The sequence below is a fragment of the Ochotona curzoniae genome, unplaced genomic scaffold (genome assembly GCF_017591425.1).
Source record: "Ochotona curzoniae isolate NIBS_2020 unplaced genomic scaffold, NIBS_Ocur_1.0 contig_2210, whole genome shotgun sequence".
Classification (NCBI taxonomy): Eukaryota; Metazoa; Chordata; class Mammalia; order Lagomorpha; family Ochotonidae; genus Ochotona; species Ochotona curzoniae.
In genome coordinates, this window is record NW_024465369.1 from 53609212 (window position 1) to 53633817 (window position 24606).

General features: G+C 40.2%; 1 protein-coding gene across 1 annotated transcript in view; it reads left to right on the forward strand.

Moving 5' to 3' along the window:
• PLCL1 (phospholipase C like 1 (inactive)) overlaps positions 1–24606 on the forward strand; it is a 315730-nt gene that overhangs the window by 252124 nt on the left and 39000 nt on the right. The window contains exons 4-5 of the mRNA XM_040971940.1: positions 9078–9153; positions 17564–17673. Of these exons, the coding sequence (XP_040827874.1) occupies positions 9078–9153; positions 17564–17673 (186 nt within the window). The remainder of the gene's footprint in view (positions 1–9077; positions 9154–17563; positions 17674–24606) is intronic.

The window sequence follows — 24606 nt, forward strand, 5'->3', positions numbered from 1 at the left end:
CATATGGGCTGGGTAAGGAGAAAGCCAGGCTGGAGTATGTGACTGTATCTATTGGTGCATGCATGAGCCAGAATAAGTGCAGGCTGGTTGAGCTTTGCCACAAAATCAGTTGGCAAGTGCTAGGAATGAGAGCAAGGCCTGTCAAGCTAGACTGCAGAACCACCTGGAATTTTAAACGTTTGGGGCTAGCAGTGGGCATAGTAGGGAAATTGTGGGCACCCCTCTGATGGGCTACAGCTTCCACTATTGAGTATAAAGATCTGGACTGGGGTGGGCCTGGCTGGACCAGTGGTGGCACTGCTGGCATGAGTGTGGGCTGGATAGTGGGGTCAATTGTGCTGAACCACACCAATTGATGTGTACAAGAGCTGAATGGAATGCGGGACAGAATTAATCAGTCTGCTACACTTACTGGTATGTGCAGCAACCAAGGCTGTGTCTGGTGGGAGTTATTGGGGATTGCTCTGACTAAGTTGCACTTCCCACTGGTGTGTTGAAGTCTCAGTGTATGGTGGATAGGGTTAGGCTGGGCCCCAGTATCCACTTGTTTGTGTATGACATGGGACTGGGGATAGAACTGGTCAGGTGACTGCAACCACCAGTGTGTGTGTAGGTTTATGTGGGTGACAGACTGAGCTGGACTCTGCACTGTCTAGCATACACAGGAGTCAGGTTAGGGTCACCTCTGGCGAGGTTCCTTGGGGACTCCTGCAACTAGATCATTGAACTGAGAACTGCAGCTGTGGGGAAAATCACAGGCTCTGTGATCTGACCGTGGAGTTCATGCATCAAAGCTGGGTCTTCATGGTTACTGAGGCTTGTACAGTAGACAGCATGCCCAGGTGCTTATGGGGGCATGACAACCAGTATATTGAGGCCTGCAGAGCATATGTGATACCATTGAGGGCAGAACAAGTTGGAGAACTCTTCTGGCCAAACTTTAATACTCAGTATTTGAGCAAATTGAGACTCTAAAGTGAACTATGTCAGTAAATGCACTTTGGAAGGATTTCTTCTACATTGGAACAACAAAATCAACAGCACATCAGAACTGTTGAATCCACTTAAGCAATACCCTCTGAGCATGTTCCACATCAGGGACCCTAGGATGATATTATGTGGCCGTCCCCCATTCCTGGGTACTGTTGGGACTGGGCTGCTGGGAATAGCCCTCTCCCCTCCTCTTCCCACTTTCCCAAGATACAAGAAGAAAAAAGGAGACGGGAGGCAGTTGACTCATCCACTTTCCCGCAGTCTCAACCCTCCCCACCCTAATCAGTGATTTGCATGGAAATATATCCCTTTCAACTCTGTAAACATCATCAAAAATAAAATAAATTTAGTATTTAAAAAATTAAGAAATAATTTTTCAGTTGAAAATTAAATGCATGGGTTTATTTTTCCATTGGAAGGGAATAAATATTATATAGAGAAGTCTATGGAAAAAAAGGTGGAGAAACCAAAAGAGAAAAAGGAATTTGAGTTCCAAAGTGTAATTACAGACTTGCGAAGTTGCTGATAATAAATAAAATATTTTGTTATGCATATGTGTCAGGGGCAGTAGAAGGAAGAAGAAATAAGTATCAGAAAAGTAAAATAGAAAAGTAATTATAGTAATGGACACCTGGGCATCACAATACAAAGGAATAAGAATGGTTCTCTGTTCTACTAGAATTATAATTTCCTAGGGAAGAGAGGAGATAAAATATACAATAGGTAACCAATCAATTATGGCTTAGGGTAGAATATCCTACCCTAAGATAGGAGATGTATGATTCTATGAGCAGACTGAAGAATAGCATATTCTGGGAATTTGGAGATGAGTAGGGGAGGAAAGCAGAAATCAGGAAACCAGTGAAGGAAGAAGCATTGAAGTGAACTTTGTGGTCTGGTAGGATTTTGGCAAAGAGATGTCTTAATAAAGCTTCTTAGCAGAAAGAGAGATGTGTGGAAGTTGGAAGTAGGATGTTGGTAACTGGGACCTAAGAGAGCTGGGAAACCACAGGAAAGGCTACTTAGGTAAATGGATGTGAGCACAAAGAAACTTAGACTATTTATAATCAAGGGAGAAAACAACAAAGCTGAGAGCAGTGTACTTCAATGCAGACAATTGTCTGCAGTGATGCTAGAAATGAGACAGAAAGCTCAGCATCTTCTAGAAGGGAACTCAAACCTGCTTCTGAGTGTTTCTAGAAATTCCTACTTTATGTTCACTTTGAGGTTTTTTTTTTCTTTTGTTTTAGCTCCAAATGTGAGGAAAAATAGGCAGTATTTGCCCTTTTGTGTCCATATTATTTTACTTAATATAATGCACTCCAGTTATATCCATTTTGCTGCAAATGACAGAATTTCATTTGTTTGTGTGGCTGAATAGTATTCCTGTGTGTGTGTGTGTGTGACATTTTCTTTACTTATTCATTTGATTGTGGACACCTTGGTTGATTGCGTATTTTGGTGTTGTGAAGAGTGCTGCAATAAATATGGTAGAACATGTTACATCTTTGATAGAATGATTTAATGTCTTTTGGATAAACTCCCAATAGTGAAGCTCCTGGATCAGATGGTAGTTCTGCTTCCAGTTTTTAAAGAACTCTGCATGCTGATTTCCATAGTGATGGTATTAATTTACATTCCCATCAAGAGTGTGTGAGTTCTCTTTCCTCCACATCCTTGCCTACATTTAACTTCGTTTTGACAGTAGCCATTGTGATGAGGTGAGGTTTGGATTGCATCTCCTTGATATCTGGTGATTTTGACCCTTTTCATAAATTTGTTGACTATTTGTGTTTCTCTTTGCTCAGGATTGATTGGCTATTTTGGGTCTTCTCTCATTCCGTAAGAATTCTTATTTTAAATTCTTTTTTATGGTTCAATACTCATTTAGGTAATGATACATATTAATTATTTATAATTCCATGGGAATGCCATTGATAGTTTGATTTCATTGAATACATAGATTTTGTATGGATATCTTAATATTTTTCATGTTTATGAACAAGAAATATGTTTTCATTTTTGTGCATTTTATGATGTTTCATCAGTGTTGATAACATTCATTGTAGGATCCTTCATTTCATTGGCTAACTTGATTACTAAACATTTAATTTTAAAAAAGGATTTATGTATTTTTATTGGAAAGTCAGATTTACAGAGAAAAGTAGGAGCAGAAAGATCTTGAGTTTATTGGTTCATTCCCCAAGCAGCTGCAATGGTCAGAGCTGTGCCGATCCAAAGCCAGGAGCCGGGAGCTCTTCTGGGTCTCCCACGCAGGTGCAGGGTCCCGAGACATTAGGCTGTCCTCAACTGTTTTCCCAGGCCACGAGCAAGGAGCTAAATGGGAAGAGTTTCAGCTGGGGTATGAAATGGTGCCTATATGGGATCCTGGCACGTTCAAAGCTAGAACTTTAGCCACTAAGCCACCGTGCTGGGACCAATGTATGACTTTTTGATATAGTGCTGGATTGACTTTACTTATGTTTTGTGTAGAATTTTTGCAACTTTCTCTGTCAAGAATATTAATCCTTGGTTTTCGTTTTGTGCTGTGTCTTTGGTTTTTGTGTCAGAGTAATCCTGACATTACAAAAAGAATTTGACAGAGTTCCATCCTTTTCAATATTTTGGAATGGTTAAGAAGTGTTGGAGTCAATTCTTTAAATGTTTTATAGCATTCAATTGTAAAGCCATCAAGTCCTAAAACTTTGTTAGTTTTCTTTCTTGATGACTTATTAGTTTATTCGTGAAAATAGGTTATCGAAGCCTACTGCTATTAATCTGTGACAGCTTGCCTTTCATTTTTAGGTCTGGTGATTTTTGTTTCATGTATTTGGGTGGTCTTGTGCTAGGTGCATATATATTTCTGGTCTATATCTTCTTGCTGAATTGATCTTCTTATCAATATGTAGTATTCTTTGTCTCTTTTTATAACTTTTGATTAGAAATGTTTTTTTTTTAATATGGGTATAATTAGTCCAGTTCAGATCTGGTTTCCATTTTCATGATACATCCTTATTTTAGCCATTCATTTTTGTTTTGTGTGTATCTTTACATGTGAAGTGAATTTCTTATGGGTAACATGCAGTTGGCTTTTTAGAAAAATTGTCTGGCCAAACAATGTGTTTGACTTGCAAATTTAGTCAGTTTGGTTTTTTTTTAATCTTTATTTATTTTTATTGGGAAGTCAGATATACATAGAGGAGGAAAGACAGACAGGAAGATCTTCCGTCCAATGATTCACCCCCCAAGTGACCTCAACGGCTGGTGCTGCGCCAGTTCGAAGCCAGGAGTCTAGAACCTCCTCCAGGTCTCCCACATGTGTGCAGGGTCCCAAAGCTTTGGGCTGTCCTCGACTGCTTTCCCAAGCCACAAGCAGGGAGCTGGATGGGAAGCAGAGCTGCCGGGATTAGAACCAGCGCACATATGGGATCCTTGTGTGTTCAGGGCCAGGACTTTAACCACTAGGCCATACCGCCGGGCCCAATCAGTTTGGTTTTAAGGCTAATACTGACATGTAAAAACTGGCTTCTGTCATGTGGTTGATCAATAATATCACTATTTCCTCGCCTAATGGTGTCCGGTATGCCACATTGGCTTTCTTCACTCCTTTTAACAGATTTTTCTTTACCTTTGACTGGCTGAATTATTCAAAACTATTACCTGCAATTCATCAATGTAAGATATTCTTTTTTCTGCTAAGTCAATTCTTTTAAGCTCTCAGTTATATTTTTCATTGATTGAAGCATTCAGCTCCAAATTTTTTTATTGATTCCTTTTTTAAAGATTTATTTATTTATTTATTTGATTTTTTAAAAAGATTTATTTTTTATTATTTTTTATTGGAAAGGCGGATATACAGAGAGGAGAGACAGAGAGGAAGATCTTCTGTCTGATGATTCACTCCCCAAGTGAGTGCAACAGCCGATGCTATGCCAATCCGAAGCCAGGAGACTCTTCCAGGTCTCCCACGCGGGTGCAGGTTCCCAAAGCTTTGGGCCGTCCTCGACTGCTTTCCCGGGCCACAGGCAGGGAGCTGGAAGGGAAGTGGGGCTGCTGGGATAGAACTGGCGCCCATATGGGATCCCGGGCGTGCAAGGCGAGGACCTTAACCACTTGCGCCACCGCGCCGGACCCGAAGATTTATTTATTTTTATTGGAAAAGCAGATCAGATTTACAGAGAGAAGGAGAGACAAAGATTTTCCACCCCCTTGTTTACTTGCCAGGTGGCTGCAACAGCAGGAGAGGGGCCAGTCCAAAGGCAGTGGCCAGGATCTTCTGCTGGGTCTCCCAAGTGCTAGCAGGGTCCCCAGGGTACAGGCCATCCTTTACTGCCTTCCTAGGCCACAAGCAGGGAGATGGATGGGAAGTAGAATAGCTAGGACACAAGCCAGTGCCCATATGGAATCCTGGCAATTGCACTGAGCGCCTGATTCTTAAAAATTATTTGTATGTTTTTGTTGAATTTCTCATTGATGTCATGCATTATTTTTCTTGCTTCTTTGAATTGTTTTCCTTCATTTTCTTGTACGTTATTGTATTTCCTTAGGATAATTATATTGAAATTTTTAAGACAATTAATGGATTTGATTCAAATCAGAATCTTTTTTTTTTAATTTGTGTTTCTCTGGAAGTGTCATACATCCTTGCTTCTTCATCTTTTCAGTTGTCTCTATGTTGATGTCTACACATCTGGTGTAACAGTTACTTCTTCATTCATTGAATATCTTGTATTAGAAAAGACTTGTCGTTTGAATGAAATGTAGGGTATCAGAGGAGTAGTTGCTTTGATTTGCTCTAGCTGAACCCAAAAGTGTAAACTCTGAGTGATTTATTTAGCTATGTTGGTAGTGAACAGGAAGCCTACGGTTGCTTAGTCTGGAGCTGTCTGAGGAGGTGATGGTATGACTGAAGTTCTTTTTTTTTCTTTTTTGTTCTTGGTGCAAATTTAATTTTATTAAGCTTTACAATGAATGTTGTGGTGTTATCATTTCCATTGTGCGACAATTTATTGGCTGGCATCTGAATACAGTACTTCTTTTGAAAAAATACACAATGGGAACAGACAAAAGAGAGAGAAACTTGTTGTTTATTGATTCATGAGGGGAAAAAAAAGAAACAAGAAAAAAAAAAGCATGGCCAATGAGTTTCCATTTCTTCAGCATCCACCTCTGAAAGGGTGACACTCCAAGGCAGTCATGCTGTTCCCATGCGTAGCATGTTACTATCCCAACCAGCCCCCATGATTCTGAGCAAATTAATAAGATCTATTAGGCTGCATTAAGATTTTAAAGAGTTCCCTTCCAAAGATTAAGATCATCGATTTTTCCAAGTCACACCAGACAGAGGTCTCTAAGATACCACCCATTAAGGTTGTCACTTCACCAGTAAGCAGTCACTCAACTCCAGAATCATGATGGGCACCAAATGATCGAGGCTGATTTGGGCTAAGTCTGTTGGATTTATGGATACATTTTAATCTACAATCCATCTAAACTGGATTTGTAAACTGGTATCTAATCTGTATAAAATAACCATTTCTTTCAGAGGAATGATAAAAAATCAGTGGTTTCCAATAAGGAATTTTTTGTAGAAATATAATCAAAATGTACCCATCAACACCAGCCATGCTATGGTGTATTGCTTAGTTTGACTCAAGTACAATGGACTCATTAATTATTAAATTTATTCAATTATAGTTAAAATGGAACACACTTTGAGGTTCTAAAGAGAGATATCCCCTTGTTTGACCAGGCAAGCCTGGGTGAAGCTGCCACTTGCGGCATCAGTATCTGTGGTCCTGGATAAGTGTTATGTATATCGAACCTTCCCAATTTCCTGCTGTGTGGGCATAGATGATGCTTATAGCTTTAAACAACCTAGTCCTAGCACTGCAGGATGCTAACAGGACTTTGACTTAATCCTGCGGGTTGAGTATAGTTTATTCTGGGGATTGTGGAGTGGCATATTTATGTTCGGACCAAAGGAATACAGATGGTATGTTCCCTAGGTCCCCCAGTATGAGTCCAGTGACTCTGAGGAGTATAGCACTAATAATCAATCCTGGAACTTAGGACATGAAGGATACTTTGGCTAGGTCCCATGAGAAAAGCACAAGTTATTGTGAGGATTGTCCACTGACAAACATGGAGATATACTGTTGGAATGGAAGGAAACTTAGCAAGATCTCACAGGCAAGTGCAACTGTTCCTGGGATTTATACAGCCAACAACCATATCTGCAAGACGCAATGGAAACCTTATCCATATATTACACTTTATGCTCAGGTTTTGCCAGGGATTGTGCCCTGGCAGGCATGAATCCAAAGTAGTGAATTGCAAGTAGGTTACTTGCCAGGTCTCATGGCATGGATTCAGGTGACTCTGTGGAGTACAACTGCAACAATCTGAGTCCCAGAACAGCAAAACTTAAAGAGTACTTAATCTGTGTCCCACAGGTGATTATGCTGAGGACTATACTGTATCCTCTGTAAACCTCGTTCAGTGCGATGCAGATACAATGTCCCCCAGTCTCCACAGGGGATAGCAGTGTCCCTGGGACATGTAAAACCATCACAGACACAAAGCAGGATGCAATGGGGTCTAACTCAGATTTCACAAGTCAAGTTCCCATTGTATTAGCAACTACCAATCTGAAGTAGATAAATGCAAATAGGATCCTCTAGATCCTAGGATCTAGAACAGCTACAGTCCTAGAGCTGCAGAACATAGGGATGTCTGCTAATTTCCAGAGATGTGCAAGGATGATGCTGGGGTTTGTTCCCTGGCAACTAAGCACCATGTGCTAGGAGATGCACAATATCTTGTGAGTTTGTGTATTTGCTTGGCTGGTGCCTGCCAAGCCCCAAGAAGCATAGGGGAACTTCCCAAACCTTTTTATTTTTTTTAAACCAAAGCAGTTGCTTGGGTCAGAGTCAGATTTCTAGAGTTGATTTAAAGCCACTGAAGACTCGGGTTTACTTGTTGTTAAGGCTTTTGGTTAGCTGTGGTGGTGAGGGTCTTAGGCCTTTGCTTAACTTTCCCTGGCGAGATGGCAAACCCCACCTCTCCCCTGCTTGGGACATGGAGAAGGACCTGCAATGTGCTCTTTCCTATCTGCTCACTTTCAGAGCATCTGTTCTGTTTCAACACTGAAGTTTTCTCTCAGTGGTTGGGAGAGCAGGAAAATGTTTTGGTCAAGAATTTCTGTGTCCACTTTGAATTTTATCTTGGGCACCTGTTATTGCTTCAGATGGATAAACACAGAAGTGTTAAGTGAAAATGGGATCTTTCGTAAGAGTAGAAGAGAAAACAGAAACTCAGAAAATATTAGTTAAGGTTGCCTTTATTTAGTTACTTTTACATTTTCAAAGAGCTCCGATCCCTGTATTTCTGATAAGTCATGACAACTATTATCATCTTCCCCAGTTCATCATGTATAAGACCTTTTTTATCCATTGTCACAGCAGTTGTCTTATTTTTCTACTTCAGTTAGTATATTAGTAACTTCTTGGCCACATTTGCTTTCTACCCAAAAGTAGAACACAAGGACAACCTTTCAAGTGTTAACATCCCAAAGCTCAATTTAGTTTCTTGCTTTGGAATCCGACCCAGTTCTAACTCTTGGCGGTGGAGCCACCAAGATCTAAGGTGCCAACTTCACCGATGTAATCAGTAGTGTTTTTGCTCGTGGATAGATGAATTCATATTCTAGCCCTCACTGGGATTGTTAGATATCACTTGCCTTGATGTTGCAGCAATTTTTAAGAAAGGGGAATGCAGTGTGTTCGTGAATATGTCCTGAGACTTAAAGAATGCATGTGTATGTATCCAGTAGCTAGTTAGCACTCAGTATGTGCCAGGCATGTTACATAGCTGGAACAATCACAAGGAAAGTGTGTCTAGCTTTGGTGTGAAAAAGGGGTCAGGGTTAGAACACACATTACCCTTTCCTTGCCCATGTTTTGGTTGATGCCATAGTACTCCTTTACTGAAGTATCAAGTGGGTCACTCTATGTGTCATCTTCTTAATTGAGCCGCTTTAAGAATTTCTTTCAACTAACTTTTTGATGTTTATTTTCTAACAGATGATCCAAGAGAGCCGACTTCTCATAGAAATGGCAGACACAGTGCAAGAAAAGATTTTACAATGTCAGAAAGCAGGTAATGTCTTAAAAAAAAAAACTTATTTTGAAACCTCATTGATAATTCTTGACAGTTTTCTAAGATGTTTAGTTCCTCTCAAAATTCAGGTATTTTGTGATGTTACTTGAGTATTGTAGTTTAAACTACACTTAAGCCTTTGTTCAGTACTAAAGAAATGAATAAGTTGAATGTATGTATACTGGTGAGAGGTATCTATAGACATTTAAAATGATAGAGTTTTGGTTCTAGCTTAGTGTCTGGAACTATATAAAAATTTTTACTACTTTTATGAATACAACGATTCTACAAGACCCTTTAAAATCCTCTTCATTTTCTTTTTTTTTTTTTTTTTTATTTTTTTATTGTTGCTTACATTGTATTATGTAGTACAGTTTTATAGGCGCTGGGGATTCCCCCCACCCCCTCCCATAACCCTCCCCCCATGGTGGATTCCTCCACCTTGTTGCATAACCATAGTTCAAGTTCAGTTGAGATTCATTGCTTGCAAACACATGCCTAGCATAAAGTTCAGCGTCTTATTGTCCAGATAAGTTCAGTGGCCTCTTGGGGAGACCTTCTATGGTCTGAAGATAGGTCTAACAGAGTAGAGATCCGGTCAGTTAAAAGCCCCAACAAGGCCTCAGTGTCAATATACAACATTATGGAATTAATTGACATAGTAATGGGTAGACAATATGTTAAAAATAATGCAAGTTCCATTCTTCGAAACATCTGGGTTGAGACAGTATCAATGACAGGTTCAGAAAATAACCAACAACCAAACAAAAAATTACAGGTTAAATCAAGGCAAACATGTGGTATCTAATCTTTTGGGATTCACTCATTTCCCTTAGCATTATAGTTTCCAGTTGTGCCCATTTAGCCACAAAGAACTGCATTTTGTTTTTTTTAATAGCTGAGTAGTATTCCATGGAGTAGATGAACCAAAGCTTTCTTATCCAATCTTCTGCTGATGGGCATTTCGGTTGCTTCCATGTTTTTGCAATTACTGATTGTGCTGCAATGAACATAGGGATGCATGTTGGTTTGTCGTAAAACAGGTGTTTTGGATATATTCCTAGGAGTGCTATTGCTGGGTCATATGGTATGCAGATTTTGAGTTGTTTGAGTGTTCTCCAGACTGATTTCCATAAAGGCTGTACCAATTTGCAGCTCCACCAGCAGTGGAGTAGGGTTCCCTTTTCCCCGCATCCTCGCCAGCAAGCGTCGTTGGTGTTCTTGTTTATGTGGGCCAATCTTACTGGTGTTAGGTGGTACCTCATCGATGTTTTAATTTGGATTTCCCTTATTGCTAGGGAGCTGGAACATTTTTTCATATGTTTGTTTGCCATTTGGACTTGTTCCTTTGTGAAATGTTTGCCCATTTCCCGTGCCCATTTCTTGAGTGGTTTGTTTGTTTTGGTTTTTTGGTTGTTTTGAAGTTCTTTGTATATCCTGGAAATTAGCCCCCTATCGCCTATATCGTGTGCAAAGATCTTCTCCCAATCTGTGGGTTGCTTTTTTACTTTGTTGATTGTTTCCCTTGCTGTACAGAAGCTTCTTAGTTTGATGAGGTCCCATTTGTTTATTCTGTTCTCAACTGCTATTGCTTTTGGTGTCCTTCTTAGAAAGTCGGAACCTACTCCTAGGTCTTGCAGGGTATTTCCTACATTTTCCTGCAAGAGTTTGAAGGTTTCTGGATGTAGGTTTAGGTCTTTTATCCATGTAGATTGGATCTTAGTGTATGGTGATAGATGTGGGTCTATCTTTTTGTTTCTACAGGCTATCAGCCAGTTGTCCCAACAACATTTACTAAAGAGGCCTTCCCACTTGCTTGAGTTGTCATTGGTCTTTTTGTCAAAGATTAATTGGCTGTATTTGTGTGGGTTCCCTTTTGGTGCTTCTATTCTATTCCATTGATCTTCCTTTCTGTCTTTGTGCCAGTACCAGGCTGTTTTGATAACCACTGCTCTATAGTATGTCCAGAGGTCCGGGATTGTGATTCCCCCTGCTAACTTCTTATTTTTCAGGATGGTTCTAGCTATTCGTGGTTTTTTGTGTTTCCAGATGAACTCTTGAATCATTGTATCCAGTTCCGTGAAGAATGTTTTGGGCAATTTGATTGGAATTGCGTTGAAAATGTATATTGCTTGTGGTAGTATAGACATTTTAATGATATTGATTTTGCCTATCCAGGAGCACGGGATGTTATTCCATCTTTTGAGGTTTTGTTCAATTTCCTTTTTAAATAGTTTGTAGTTTTCTTCGAATAGGTCTCCTACGCTTTTGGTTAAATTTATTCCCAAATACTTCATACTTCTCTCTGCTATTTTGAATGGTATCCTGTTGGTTAGATCTTCTTCCATCTTGGTGTTATTTGCGTACACTATGGCTGTTGATTTTCGTTCGTTAATTTTGTACCCCGCCACTCTGCCAAACTCTCGTATAAGTTCTAGCAGTTTCTGTATTGAGTCTCCTGGTTTTTCTATGTACAGGATTATGTCATCTGCATATAGTGAAAGCTTGACTTCTTCGTTTCCTATACGTATGCCTTTGATTTCTTTTTCTTGTCTTATGGCCTCTGCAAGTACCTCTAGGACTATGTTGAATAGCAGTGGTGATAGCGGGCACCCTTGTCTTGTTCCAGATCGCAGTGGGAAGGGTTCTAGCTTTTCTCCATTCAGTATGATACTGGCATTGGGTTTTTCATAAATTGCTTTGATTATGTTGTGGATTTTCCCATCTATGCCTACTTTGGCTAGAGTTTTTAGCATGAAGAGGTGTTGGATTTTGTCGAAAGCTTTTTCTGCATCTATTGAAACTATTATGTGGTTCTTGTTTTGCAGTTTTTGGATGTGGTTTATAACATTTATGGATTTCCGAATGTTGAACCATCCCTGCATTCCAGGGATGAATCCTACTTGATCCGGATGAATGATCTGTCTGATGATTTTTTGAATTCTATTGGCTAGGATTTTGTTGAGAATTTTAGCATCAATGTTCATCAGAGAAATAGGTCTGTAGTTTTCCTTCTCTGATGGTTCTCTGTCCGGTTTTGGGATTAAGGTGATGTTAGCTTCATAGAATGAGTTTGGGAGGGTTGCTTCCTCCTCTATTGTTTTGAAGAGCTTGTAGAGGATTGGGGTTAGTTCTGTTCGGAATGTTTTGTAGAATTCTGTAGTGAAGCCGTCTGGGCCTGGGCTTTTTTTCGTTGGGAGATCTTTGATGACTGTTTCAATCTCTGCCTCGGTTATGGGTTTATTTAATTCTGCAGTTGCCTCCGGACTGAGTTTTGGTAAGTGGTGGGAGTCCAAGAACTTTTCTATTTCTTGGTGGTCCTCAAATTTGTGGGAGTACAGTTCTTTGTAGTAATTTCTAATTATTTTCTTAATGATTGCAGTGTCTGTTGTTATGTTGCCTTTTTCATCTTTAATGCTATTGATTCTCACTTTCTCTTGTTTTTTTTTGGTCAATCGGGCCAGTGGAGTGTCTATTTTGTTTATTTTCTCAAAAAACCAACTTTTTGATTTGTTGATTTTATGTATAGTTTTTTTGATTTCTATTTGGTTTATCTCCTCCCTTGTTTTGATGATTTCTTGTTTCCTATTGTGTGTGGGACTCTTCTGCTGCTGTTTTTCCAGATCCTGGAGGTGTGAGGTTAGTTCCTGTATTTGGCGTCTTTCTTGGGCCTTGACATGGGCTCCGATTGCGATGAATCTACCTCGTAGCACTGCTTTGGCGGTGTCCCACAAGTTTTGGAATGTTGTATCAGAGTTTTCATTGGTTTCCATAAATTTTTTGATCTCATCTTTAATTTCTTCTCTGACCCATTGTTCGTTTAATAGCATGTTGTTCAATTTCCAAGAGTGCCTATACTTCCTGGGGAGTTTTGAGTTGTTGATTTCCAGTTTCATCCCATGGTGGTCTGAGAGGGTACATGGTATGATACTAATGTTTTGGAAGTTGTTTAGATTCGCTTTATGTCCTATCATGTGGTCGATTCTGGAGAAGGTGCCATGCACCGCTGAGAAGAAGGTATAGTCTGTGGACTTAGGATAAAAAGTTCTATATATGTCTACTAAGTCCAGTTGTTCTATTGTTTGTGTGAGCTCTGTTGTTTCTTTGTTGAGTTTTTGTTTCGTAGACCGGTCCATTGTTGTTAGAGGTGTGTTGAGATCGCCTACAAGAATTGTGCGGGTGTCTATGTCTTCCCTTAAGTCTGTAAGTAATTGCTTTACGTAAGTAGGTGCATTAAGATTCGGTGCATAAACATTAATGATGGTGATTGCTTCTTGATGGATCATTCCTTTCACCAGTATAAAATGGCCTTCCCTGTCTCTTTTGATGTTGGTTAGAATGAAATCTATCTCGTCTGAAATTAGGATAGCTACCCCAGCTTTTTTTTCTCGTCTATTGGCGTGAAATATCTTTTTCCATCCCTTCACTTTCAGTTTCTTTGCATCCTTTCTGGTTAGATGCGTTTCTTGTAGGCAACAGATGGTTGGGTCTTGTTTGATGATCCATTCTATTAATCTCTGTCTTTTGATTGGTGAATTTAGACCATTTGTGTTGAGAGTTAAAATTGAGAGGTTGCAATTTTGCCCTGCCATGTGATTGTGTTGTGTGTGTGTTGTTGCCTATGTAATTGTCTTGTTGGTGCGGCCTTTAGTTTGGAGACCTTCTTATTTGCCAACTTTGTTTGTGATTTGCCTCCTTTTTGTCCGGGACTAGCGCATTTCTAAGGAGACTTTGCAGAGCTGGTTTTGTGTAGACATATTCTTCTAGTTTTTCTTTGCTATTGAAGTATCTGATTTCGTTCTCATATACAAATGAGATCTTTGCTGGGTAGATTATTTTTGGTTGACAGTTGTTTTGTTTCAGGACTTGGAAGATCTTTGTCCATTCTCTCCTTGCTTGTAGTGTCTCTTCGGAGAAGTCAGCAGTGATTCTGATGGGTTTTCCCCTGTATGTGATCTTTTCTCTACTTCGTACTTGTCTCAGGATTCCTTCTTTGTCTTCATTGGAGTAGAACTTGAGCACCGTGTGTCTGGGTGAAGATCTCTTTGGATCATGTCTGTTGGGAGTTCTCTGTCCATCCTGTATGCGGGGTGGATTCGTGTTCCAAGTGTTTTGGAAGTTTTCCTGTATAATTTCATCGAGCACTGCTTGCATCCCAGATTCTCTTTCTACTCCCTCGGGGAGGCCGATGATCCGAATATTCAATTTTCTAAGGTAATCCTTCATCTCTTGCATCATTTTATTAGTTTTGCTGAGGTTTGTCTCCAGCTGTTTAATTCGCTGGGCACTTTCATTTTGTGTGTCTTCTGTTTCAGAGATCCTTTCCTCTGCCGCATTTATTCTGTTGATGAGGCTTTCAATCTTATTATCTTGGGCATCCAGTTTGGTTTTGATTTGTTGTATTTCGGTGATTATGCGGTTCTGGAAGTCTTCCAGCTTTGTGTCCACGTCTCTGAGAGATTTTAGCATTATTTTCATCAATTCCTTTGTTGGTAACACTTCCATGTCTTCATCTCGTATCGTCGATATTGATAATGGCTTTTGGCCCTTGTTTGGTGGGGTGCTGGCTCTTTCATCTGGAGCACAACTCTTTCTGGTGGTTTTTCCCATTGCGTTGGTGTATTCTGGTGAGGCAAATGGACCCGTGTGTTGAGGGGCTGTCAGGTGCTTTCCTGTAGAGATTGGAGCCTGTAGGCGTGGTGTTGCCGGGCGTGGTAATTTTCAAGGCACCGTTGGTGCGTTCTCAGGGCCCGGGGCTGTAGAGCACCACCTTGGGGGCCCAGTGGATTCCAGGCACACTCTGGGCACCTCTTCTACAGGTGTGACACCCCAGGGCGTGGCGGGATGGAGGCGCTCTCTGGGTGTGCTCCCTTCACGGGAATCCGCAGTGCGTAGAAGGTTTTATGTGCTTTCTCCCTGCGTTCTCCGTGTCAGGGACTGCAGGGTTTTTCAGAGCCCACCTGGTGCGTCTCCCACACACGGGACTGTGGGTGAGGCACTTTGCAGGCGTGGCTCTTGTGCAGTGAATCCACCACTCGTGGTGTGTGGGTGTTCAGAGCCCCTGCTCCCGTGTGGCTCCCCCACTCAGGCCCTTAGCGGAGGAGTGGCCCAGGCGCCCTGTTATAATGACTTCACGGCGGCAGGTTCGCACCGTGTCAGTTTGTTGCAGGAGTTCCCCTGACACCTGACACCTGCGCTACGGAGGTGCTGCTGCTGCAGGCGGGGCGCCCAGCCCGCTCGGTGCGGCGATCAGAGTCCTGGTGGTTTCAAGCACTCACCAGGCAGGATGTGGGGGACTCCAGACCCTCGCCAGCTACCTCTGCGCACCGAGCCGCACTGGTCCCCTCAGCGCAGGGACATCCGATGCGCCTTCCCGGGGCCCCCTCAGCCACCAACACAACACCACTGTGCGTAGTTCCACACAGACCCAACAGTTTCGGCCGTCTGCTCCGCGTTCTGAGGCTGGAGCCTCAGCGGGGGGCGAGAAATGCGGAGGCTGCCACGTCAACCCCCAGCTCACCAAAAGTCCGGCCGCTGCAGTCTGCCTCCACCGCTGCCGAAGGCCTCCCGCCGGTGACGATCCCCCTGATCTCCCCGCCTCCGAGCTGGCCGCGTCTCCCGTCAGGCCGTTTTCAAAAGTGACTCAGCAGGTCTGGAGTGGGATGTCGGTTTCTCTGCCTTTGCCCTGCTCCGTTCTCGTTGTTCTTCCGAGTTGTGTGGATCTTTTTGGCTCCACACTGTCCCAGGGAGCTTCACGGACCTCTCCCTGCGGTTCCCTGCTGTTCCTCTTTGCTGCTTCTGTAGCTTTCTATCCCTTTCTCACTAGACTCTCCCTCACAGCCCTCCTCCTACGTCGGCCATCTTCGCTCTCAATCCTCTTCATTTTCACAGTCGTGTTCTCTGTGTCCCATCTACTAGTCTTTATTTTAGATTTGTTGTTTCTTTAAGGATGTTCGTGTGTGAAAGTGTGTGTGCACCTCTAATTATTACGGTTCTCCTACATCCATGCTCTTATGATTTTTGTCTCTTGTATCCGCATACTCCTCTGTCTGCACATACAGTAGTGCTTATGGTTAGGAAAATGATAGCAGTGATAGTTAACAATAAATATGCATACCTTATATGGAGCATAAACACTGTTTTAGTTGTCATAACAATTCTGTAGGATAATCATCCTTCTATCCAATTTGTAGGTGATGCAGCTGAGATTCTGAGAGAATTACCCAAGATCTCATGTCATTATGTGATGTAGCTGGCCTGTGGATATAGACCGCAGTTTATGATGGCATTCTTTCCTGGCCAGTAGGTTTGGATGTTTTGGGTGATAGGAAGCACAAAAATAACACGACTTGATGCTTTGAGAGTTTGGATGATTAACCTTCACAGGAATATTATGAGGCAAAGCTGTTGTTACCATCACTTCACCAGCAAGGAAACTGAAGCAGGGAGATTTTCAAAGACTTACTAAGCTCTCCTAGCTAGTAAAAGGTTGATGCAGAATGTCAGCCCTGAACTTCACCTCATGCCCTGTTTGTGGTGTTGGAGCCAAAAGCTAGTATAGTTCTAGCCCCAATTAATAGAAGTGCAGCAACTAGAACAAGGAGAATTGCAGAAAATCTTGCTCCTGAATGCATCTCCACACTGTTGAAGTCAACTCAGCTGGGCCATACAGTGGCCCTGCCTGTACGCTGCCCTAAAGAAGAATCATTAGTAACTGGCATGGGTTGGATTATTTAATTTGAAAAGGACAGCAATATGGAAGGGAAATTAGATTTTGCAAATCTGGGTCCAGCTAACACTAGGGAATAGAAGTTCCAGGGAAGATTCTGAATCCATGTTGTAAATTTCCATAGACAGAATGAACAGTCCATTAGAGAACATGATTTCCAACTCTAAAATGCTAAGACAAAGCCTTGAGAAACAGATGGTATTTTTTTAAATTCAAGCCTGAGTGAGTGAGTGATAAAAAAATACTAAAGGCAAGTCATTGTTTTTAATTTTGATTGTCATTTACTAATTACTGTTATCTACATGGAATAAACTATAAGTATGATTCAAAAGAAAAGTAAGACATGCATAGTTCTTACTTGTGACTGCCATTCATACATCACACCATTCCATACAAAAGCCAAGACCAAGAGAAGCAAGTAAAAGTTGTTAAAACAATATGCGCCTTAACTTCCTCTCTCCACCTTTGGGTTGTTCAAATGTGCTTTAGGTGAATGCAATAATGATTGTTAGGTTTTTCTCCCTTTTAGTGGCACTAGCAAAATGGATGGAATAATTCAATTTAGGGATTTAGAAATTATGTATAGAAAGGAATGTGAAATAATACTAAGAATATTTTCAATTCTAAATGCTCATTTTTTCCAATTTACTCCATAATATCTCATCTTTCTTTTTCTCCAAGGGATGGAGTTTCATGAAGAACTTCATAATTTGGGCGCAAAAGAAGGTTTAAAAGGGAGAAAACTCAACAAAGCAACTGAGAGCTTTGCTTGGAACATTACAGTATTGAAAGTAAGAGAAATACCAAGATCCTATCTTTGCCTGCATTTTTCTCCTCCTTATTTCTCTGGTGTGTTAAGTATAGTGGCTGAGTTTGAGTTCTTACGCAGCCTGATCACCAGGTTAGTGCTGCTAGGAGTGGGAAGAGCCAGTCTAAGATGGACACACTTTACTTGAATGGGGCCATCAGGTTTGTGCTGGAGGCAGGGGATGCTACACATGTGTGGCTTAATTTCATGGACTGGTATGTGTGTGTATATTTTTAATCTCACAGACACTTTTGTTCACATAAACATGGATGTTCTGCTTACTCAAAGAATGATGCCAGATGTCGCTGGAGAAGGTTCCAACACAGTAATTTGGAAAAGACCTAAGCTTCAGAATACTAGGGCCACTTAGGGATTTTGTTTTAGGAACAAGCCTTATAAAAATGTTTCTTAAAACAAATTGCTTTGAAAATTAATTTCTTAAGGTTATGAATTAATATCACTTTTTAAGGGTTTTTATACATGAAGAATTATTTAGGGGGGGATGGAATAAGTTTTTTTCTGACAGTGTGATGGGAGGAAAATACCCATGAAAGAATAATATTTGATGATACTTAAAAAACACCTACTATGGGCCAGGCATACTTTTATGAGATGTGTATGAATTAACAACTTGGTGCTCTAAACAGCTTTATACTGTTATCTCATTTTACAGGTAAGAAATGGAGGCATAAAAATCTTAATGTTTAATACCCATGGTCACTCACTAGTAAATGGTGGAGCTAGAATTGGACTTTGATGCCAGAGTATGCACATGTTTAATCTGCTGTATAGAGATGTTGTGCATGTTTATATGAAAGTACTAGATGAACTGTATGACATGGAACAAACTCCATTAAAAATTCAGATATATAACTCTGTCCTAGATGCTGGAGATACTTGAAGGGCAAAAGTGAAACAGATATTGGTCTGAGGAAAGCAATCGTTTTTAGTGGGAAAGGACAAATAGATGGGGAAAGATGAGCACCACATGCTGATGGTCCTGGTTGGAGTAGGGTTGTATTGGTATTCTCACCCCAGGGCCTGACATGGCAGCATGAATCTTGAGATAAGCAATCCCATTCAGATGTTTGTATGCCAATCACTGAGAACAATGCTAGCGATGCATATATCAAGGGTTACCTGGACCTCCAGGACTCATCTACAAGACAAACATGTAATGAACAATGACTGCCAATCATGGAACATTTAGTATGTGACCATCACTCAAGGCCAAGTGATTTATACACATTGTACAGTTCTGCCTTTTACACTGTGGAACCTTTGTAGCCACATATCCTGGCCCTGATAATTACTGTCCCCATCTCACAGATGCAGAAGCTGAGGGCAAAGGGGGTGAATGTTTCTTGCTTGGAGTCATGCAGCTAGTAAATGGCAGAGCCAATAGTTTTAACTCATTCAGAGATTCTAACCAGTACTCTGTTCTTCCTCGTATAAAACTCACTCCATGTGGCTGAGTTTCACTGAGTCCAGGTAAGCTAGACCAGAGCTAAGAGCGCAGGCTCTGTGTGCGGATGGCCTGACAGCAGTGCGTCTTTAGCTGAGTAATATCATCAGTCTGAGGGAGCTGATAATGCCTACATCTGGACTTTGTGAAAACTAAATGAGAGAATATATATAAAAGATCTAAGTCAAACACACAAGATTAGATAATAAATTTGTTAGCCTTTAATTTTCTTTTTTTTTTTTTTTGCCACTTGAGAATGATTAGCGGAAGAACAAGATTTTTGTCGTTGCTTTGGTTTGTTTCCTTGCTAACTCATGATGTAAACACACTCAGTGTTTCTTAAGGCTTGTTTGTCTGCCTGTGTGGTTTAATGGCAGGAACTGATTGCTAGAAAGAGCTGAGTAAATTCTGTACAAATCATTTCCAGACAGCTTTCAAAACAGAATTGATTTTTTTGACTGCATGGTATTTTTCTGGCATTTCATTTTGAGCTCTGGAAACTTAAATCGGAGTAGTGGACTTTTCCAAACTTCCATTGTTTCCTTTCTTACTGGGTTTGATGGGCCTAATAAGCAGGTGTCTTTCCCCCAGGGCCAAACAACTTTAGATTTGGATTCTGGCTGAGAGAAAATTAGACTGGACTGTGTTGTAGACTTTTAATCCAATAGTCATTCTGAGAAGAGCTTGTCTTCTGTAAGAATTTTCATTTAGTTTTTATGTGTCAGACCTGGAGTACTTAGTTTCTGCTTAGTTTTTCTATCTTGCTTTGATTTTCAGAGTTTTCCATAGTCTTTCAACAAATGTTTTTCAGGTAGGCCATTGGCTTAATGAGTAGCATGCTGGGTAAAATGCCTGCAACCCATATTAGTATTCAAAGTTCATATCCTGGCTTCAACTGCTATGCCAGTTTCCTGCCAATGCAGACCCTGGAAGGCAGAAAGTGATGGCTCGAATGGTTGGGCTCCTGCCATCTATGTGGCTGTCAGTTTCTGCCTAGCTCAGCCTCAGCCCCAGCCATGGTGGGTATTTGGAGATTGAACCAGCAGATGGGAGCTCTCTTTCTGTCTCTGTGACTCTCAAATAAAAAGAAGCAGTTTTTCAAGTCTTGTTTCTACTGAGTTCATTACAGTCAAACTACCTTGCGTACAAATGGATGGATTTGTGATAACTACCCTGGTATGACATCACTGAATTAGTAGGAAATGGCAGGACTCACCTGTAAAACTCTGCATAACCTGAAGGGAAAATTTTCCTTAAACAGAATTTAGACGAAACTGCTCACTTTCTAGGGAGAAGAAGTAGAGATTTGCCAATGCTGTTTAAATATACAGGCTCATGTTTCTAAAAACATTTCATTCCAGTGTGATTTCCAATAAGTAAGGGAGGAGCTGGAAACAATGATAAGTGTGCCCTTGGGGAATGGTGCTTGGCAGCCTGGAGTAGTGGAAAGGGGCACTGGATTTAGAGCAAACTGAGCTGAGACTGAGAAATAAATTACATGAACCTGATATTAATAAATGACAGGGAAGCTGGAGAAGAATTTGCATGGAGAAAAATAAGTCACTGTGCAAGTAGAATGAGTATGAATTGCGTCAAATTTTCCCCAAAATTAAGACCTAGAATCTATTGAGAAGGCTGAAGTTGAAATGGTCCAAAATCTCCCGTACATGTATTTTTCTTTCTAGCATTGTATGGAGGCCCAAAGTAAGGACTTGCTCAGCTGATCTTTTGCAGCTCCCCATACTTCTGCCATATATCTATATCCAACTCCAACAATGCTTATCCTCTCCTTTCTTTCTCTCTAGTGTACACAAAAGTGAATTCCTTGAATAGTTTGTTCACTTGTGGTGAACCTTGTCTCAATAACTCACTCCTCAGTACCTTCTCAAAATAATTGTTGATCTACTTCCATTTCATTTTGTCTTCATATATCTGCAGTCCCTTTCACCTTTTTTCATGTTATTCAGAAGTGAGTTTTTTAGTTCATTTGTGCTGCAATAACAAAATATTTAAGACTGGGTAATTTCTAAGAACAGGAATTTATTTCTTGCAATCCTAAAGGCTGGGAAACCAACAGTCAAGGAGTGGTATCTGGTGTGAGTTTGGTCTCTGCTTGCGTCCAGAATGACGCCTTGCTGCTTTGTCCTCCAGAGGGGATGACATGTCTCACACAATAGCAGGGAGAGAAGGATTTAAAAGGACAAAGTCCCCTCACAAGTTTCCTACAGTCCTTGATGGAGAAACCCTTGTGGACTGATAGCCCTCTGAAGGCCTATGTATGAATGCTGCTTCATTGGGAGTTAAGTTTCGCCGTGGATTTGGGAGACAATACATTCAAACCATAGCCGTTCTACTATTAAAAATAATGTTGAAATCTCACAGTTGGATTTTTCCTGTTCTTTAGTCTTCCACAAAAAGATTCTACAACTTAGTTCCTGTACTCATGATATTACAGCAAATTGTTTTTAATGTTTGAAGCATTTTATTCACAAGAGTTCTGAATATCTCATGGAAGAGAGCTATGAACTTGGAATATATCACTGACAAAAACGCGATCTACTATGAAGTACGGTTCATTTAAAGTCTTGAATTTTATCTAGGGTGCTTTGGCTTTTCAATTACAAAAAGAAATTCACTGTAATGCCGTCACAACTATAAAGCTGGAATTAGAAAGAACCAGAGAATAGGCTTTAGTGGGTTCTCTCAGCATACGCGTTACTAACATGGCCTGTTGACTGTTTTTAAAGAACTGAATTCTACTACCTCTACATTGAAAAAAAGTTTTCATGTCAAAGACAATAAATTTATCAGAATAGAGAACTATCTAGTAAAGATACATAAAAATAATGTTGAGGAAATATAATGAGTAAACATAAAGGAAAATTTACAAACGGAGTGACTGCTGAAGCTTAAAGAAGAAAAAAAGTCTGAGTGGCCTGCTTCTTACTTGTTTAAAAATTTCATTAATTCCTAGTTGAATGACATGTGGTGAATAAAAATAGTACTTGATCAGTGGTCACTCCTATTAAATAAGCACTTATTTAATGTGTATATGTGTATATATATTCATATGTGTATATATGTGTGTTTATATATAAAGTATATGTATATTATTTTTATATATGTTTATATAATATCAAAATTATACAACCACATGCTTATATATAAAATGTATGTATATACTTGTTTATATATAAAATTATGTAAATATCTTTTTAAAAAAGATTTATTTATTTATTGGAAAGTCAGATATACAGAGAGGAGGAGAGACAGAGAGGAAGATTTTCCGTCTGATGATTCAATCCCTAAGTGAGCGCAATGGCTGATGCTATGCCGATCCAAAGCCAGGATCCAGGAACTTCTTCGGGGTCTCCCACACGGGTGCAGCATCCCAAAGCCTTGGGCTGTCCTAGACTGCTTTCCCAGGCCACAAGCAGGGAGCTTGATGGGAAGTGGAGCTGCCAGGATTAGAACCGGCGCCCATATGGGATCCCAGGGCGTTCAAGGAGAGTACTTTAGCCGCTAGGCCACACCGCCAGGCCCTAAATATCTTTTTAAAATATATAAATTAAAAGTATATATACATATATTTTATATATAATATATATAAATATATAAAATATATATGTGTAGATTTTCATTTAGAAATTAATGCATTCAAATGTGTGCCATAAACCGGGGACTTTCTTGTAGATCTATGTTTAATCAGTGAGACTAATCTTTTTCTATCTGATCTTTGGCTTCCTACCACTACTTAAGCCTTTGTTTCTTCTTTTCTTGTCTTAGCATTTTCATTTTTTCTTGAGAAAAATGGAAGCTTAAGCTTCTTATTTCTCCTGTGTGGGTAGTTGTCTTTCTACTCAGAAGATTGCTTCATTGAGTCCCAAATTTCAGACCCTTATAGCTCTGGGGAGTCTTGCTATAAAAGAAAATTTATACATGTCAGTGTGGTAAATTATGCTTATAACGGAACCTGAGAAAATATTTGCAGTCTCTCCTTGGAGAACTGCAAAAAAGGTGATAGGCAAATTAGGAAAGGAATGTGAAGAAGATGGCTCTACAAATAAAAGTTGGAGTAAGATTGTGAATGGGGCTGCCTGAACTGAATGGCTGTAGATATTTTAAGTCATTCCTTGATATAGCAGGTGGGGAGAAAGGGATTAGAAAGGAGAATCAAATCAGGATTTTCTGGCATGGATAGTGCCCATACCTCTAGGGGTATATAAGCAAAGGACATTCCCAGTGCTGGGCATGTTGGGCACTGGGAACTCTTCCAGTGGTATTTCTGGCAGTAGCTGGCTGATGTTCCAGGAAAAGCTGCAGAAATGCTAGATTGCATGCAGAACCAACTCCTTCAGAAAAGAACAACTGGAAGGGCAGTTCAAAATCTGTAACACATGTTTATATCAATGCAAAAATAATTTGACATCCATGCAGTTTTTTCATAGTATACATGTTTCTGAGTTTTTAAGAGACCATTCATATGATTGACTTTCAAAAATGCTTTGCCAAAGTAAACTTACATTAATTTTTATTTTCTACAAACTTTTTTTAAAGTACCTTTGTATTTATCAAGTTTAGCGATAAACCTGCAATGACAATAATGCATTAATAATAAACTCTACATAACACTGATGTTGTTATTGACAAGCATAAAACAAACTGCCCAAGAGTGTAGAGTCTGCGGCTATACTTGATAATTCTGCATCCTTGGAAACATTTGCTTTTATCCCTAGGTAACTAGGAACGACCAATTGGGATATAGAGATTGTGCTGTGGTAATCGTAACAAAAAAATTGAACATTTCTCAGGTTTAAACCTGTGACATTTCTTGTTTGTACTGCATGTTCCATCACAGATCTGTAGCATTATTCAAGAATCCAGGCAGATGAACTCTCCAAGTCAATGAATGCTTCTACATTCTATGTAGTGGGGACGTACAAATTGGGCGTTGCATGCTTGTGCCCAGTAGCATCACACATCCTTTACACTTGCATATCATTGTCCACACAGCCCAAATGGTCAAGTCTGACTTCTGTAGAGTGGGGAAAATATAAACCTCTTCCTCTTCAACAGTGCACATATTGTTGAATGTAATGTACCAGTGGCAGGTTCTTCAACTATACTTACCTTGTAGTTACAGGTTGTAGTGAGGACCGAATGAAATCATGTATACCAAATGGCACCTATTATATAAAAAAATTCTGTGTGCATACTTTAATTAATGACAAATATTCAATGTTTGCAATGATCAGTTGAATGATTTCACACGACATCTTTTAAAACCTTTTTATTTTTATTGTATTATTTTTATTTATTTGGGAGACATACAGATAGAGTTCCCATATGCTGATTTGCTTCTCAGATGCTCACAGTGGAGGAAAATGGGGCCAGAATATGACCAGGAAGTAGAAATGCAATATAAACCTCATGCTTGGGTGGCAGGCACCT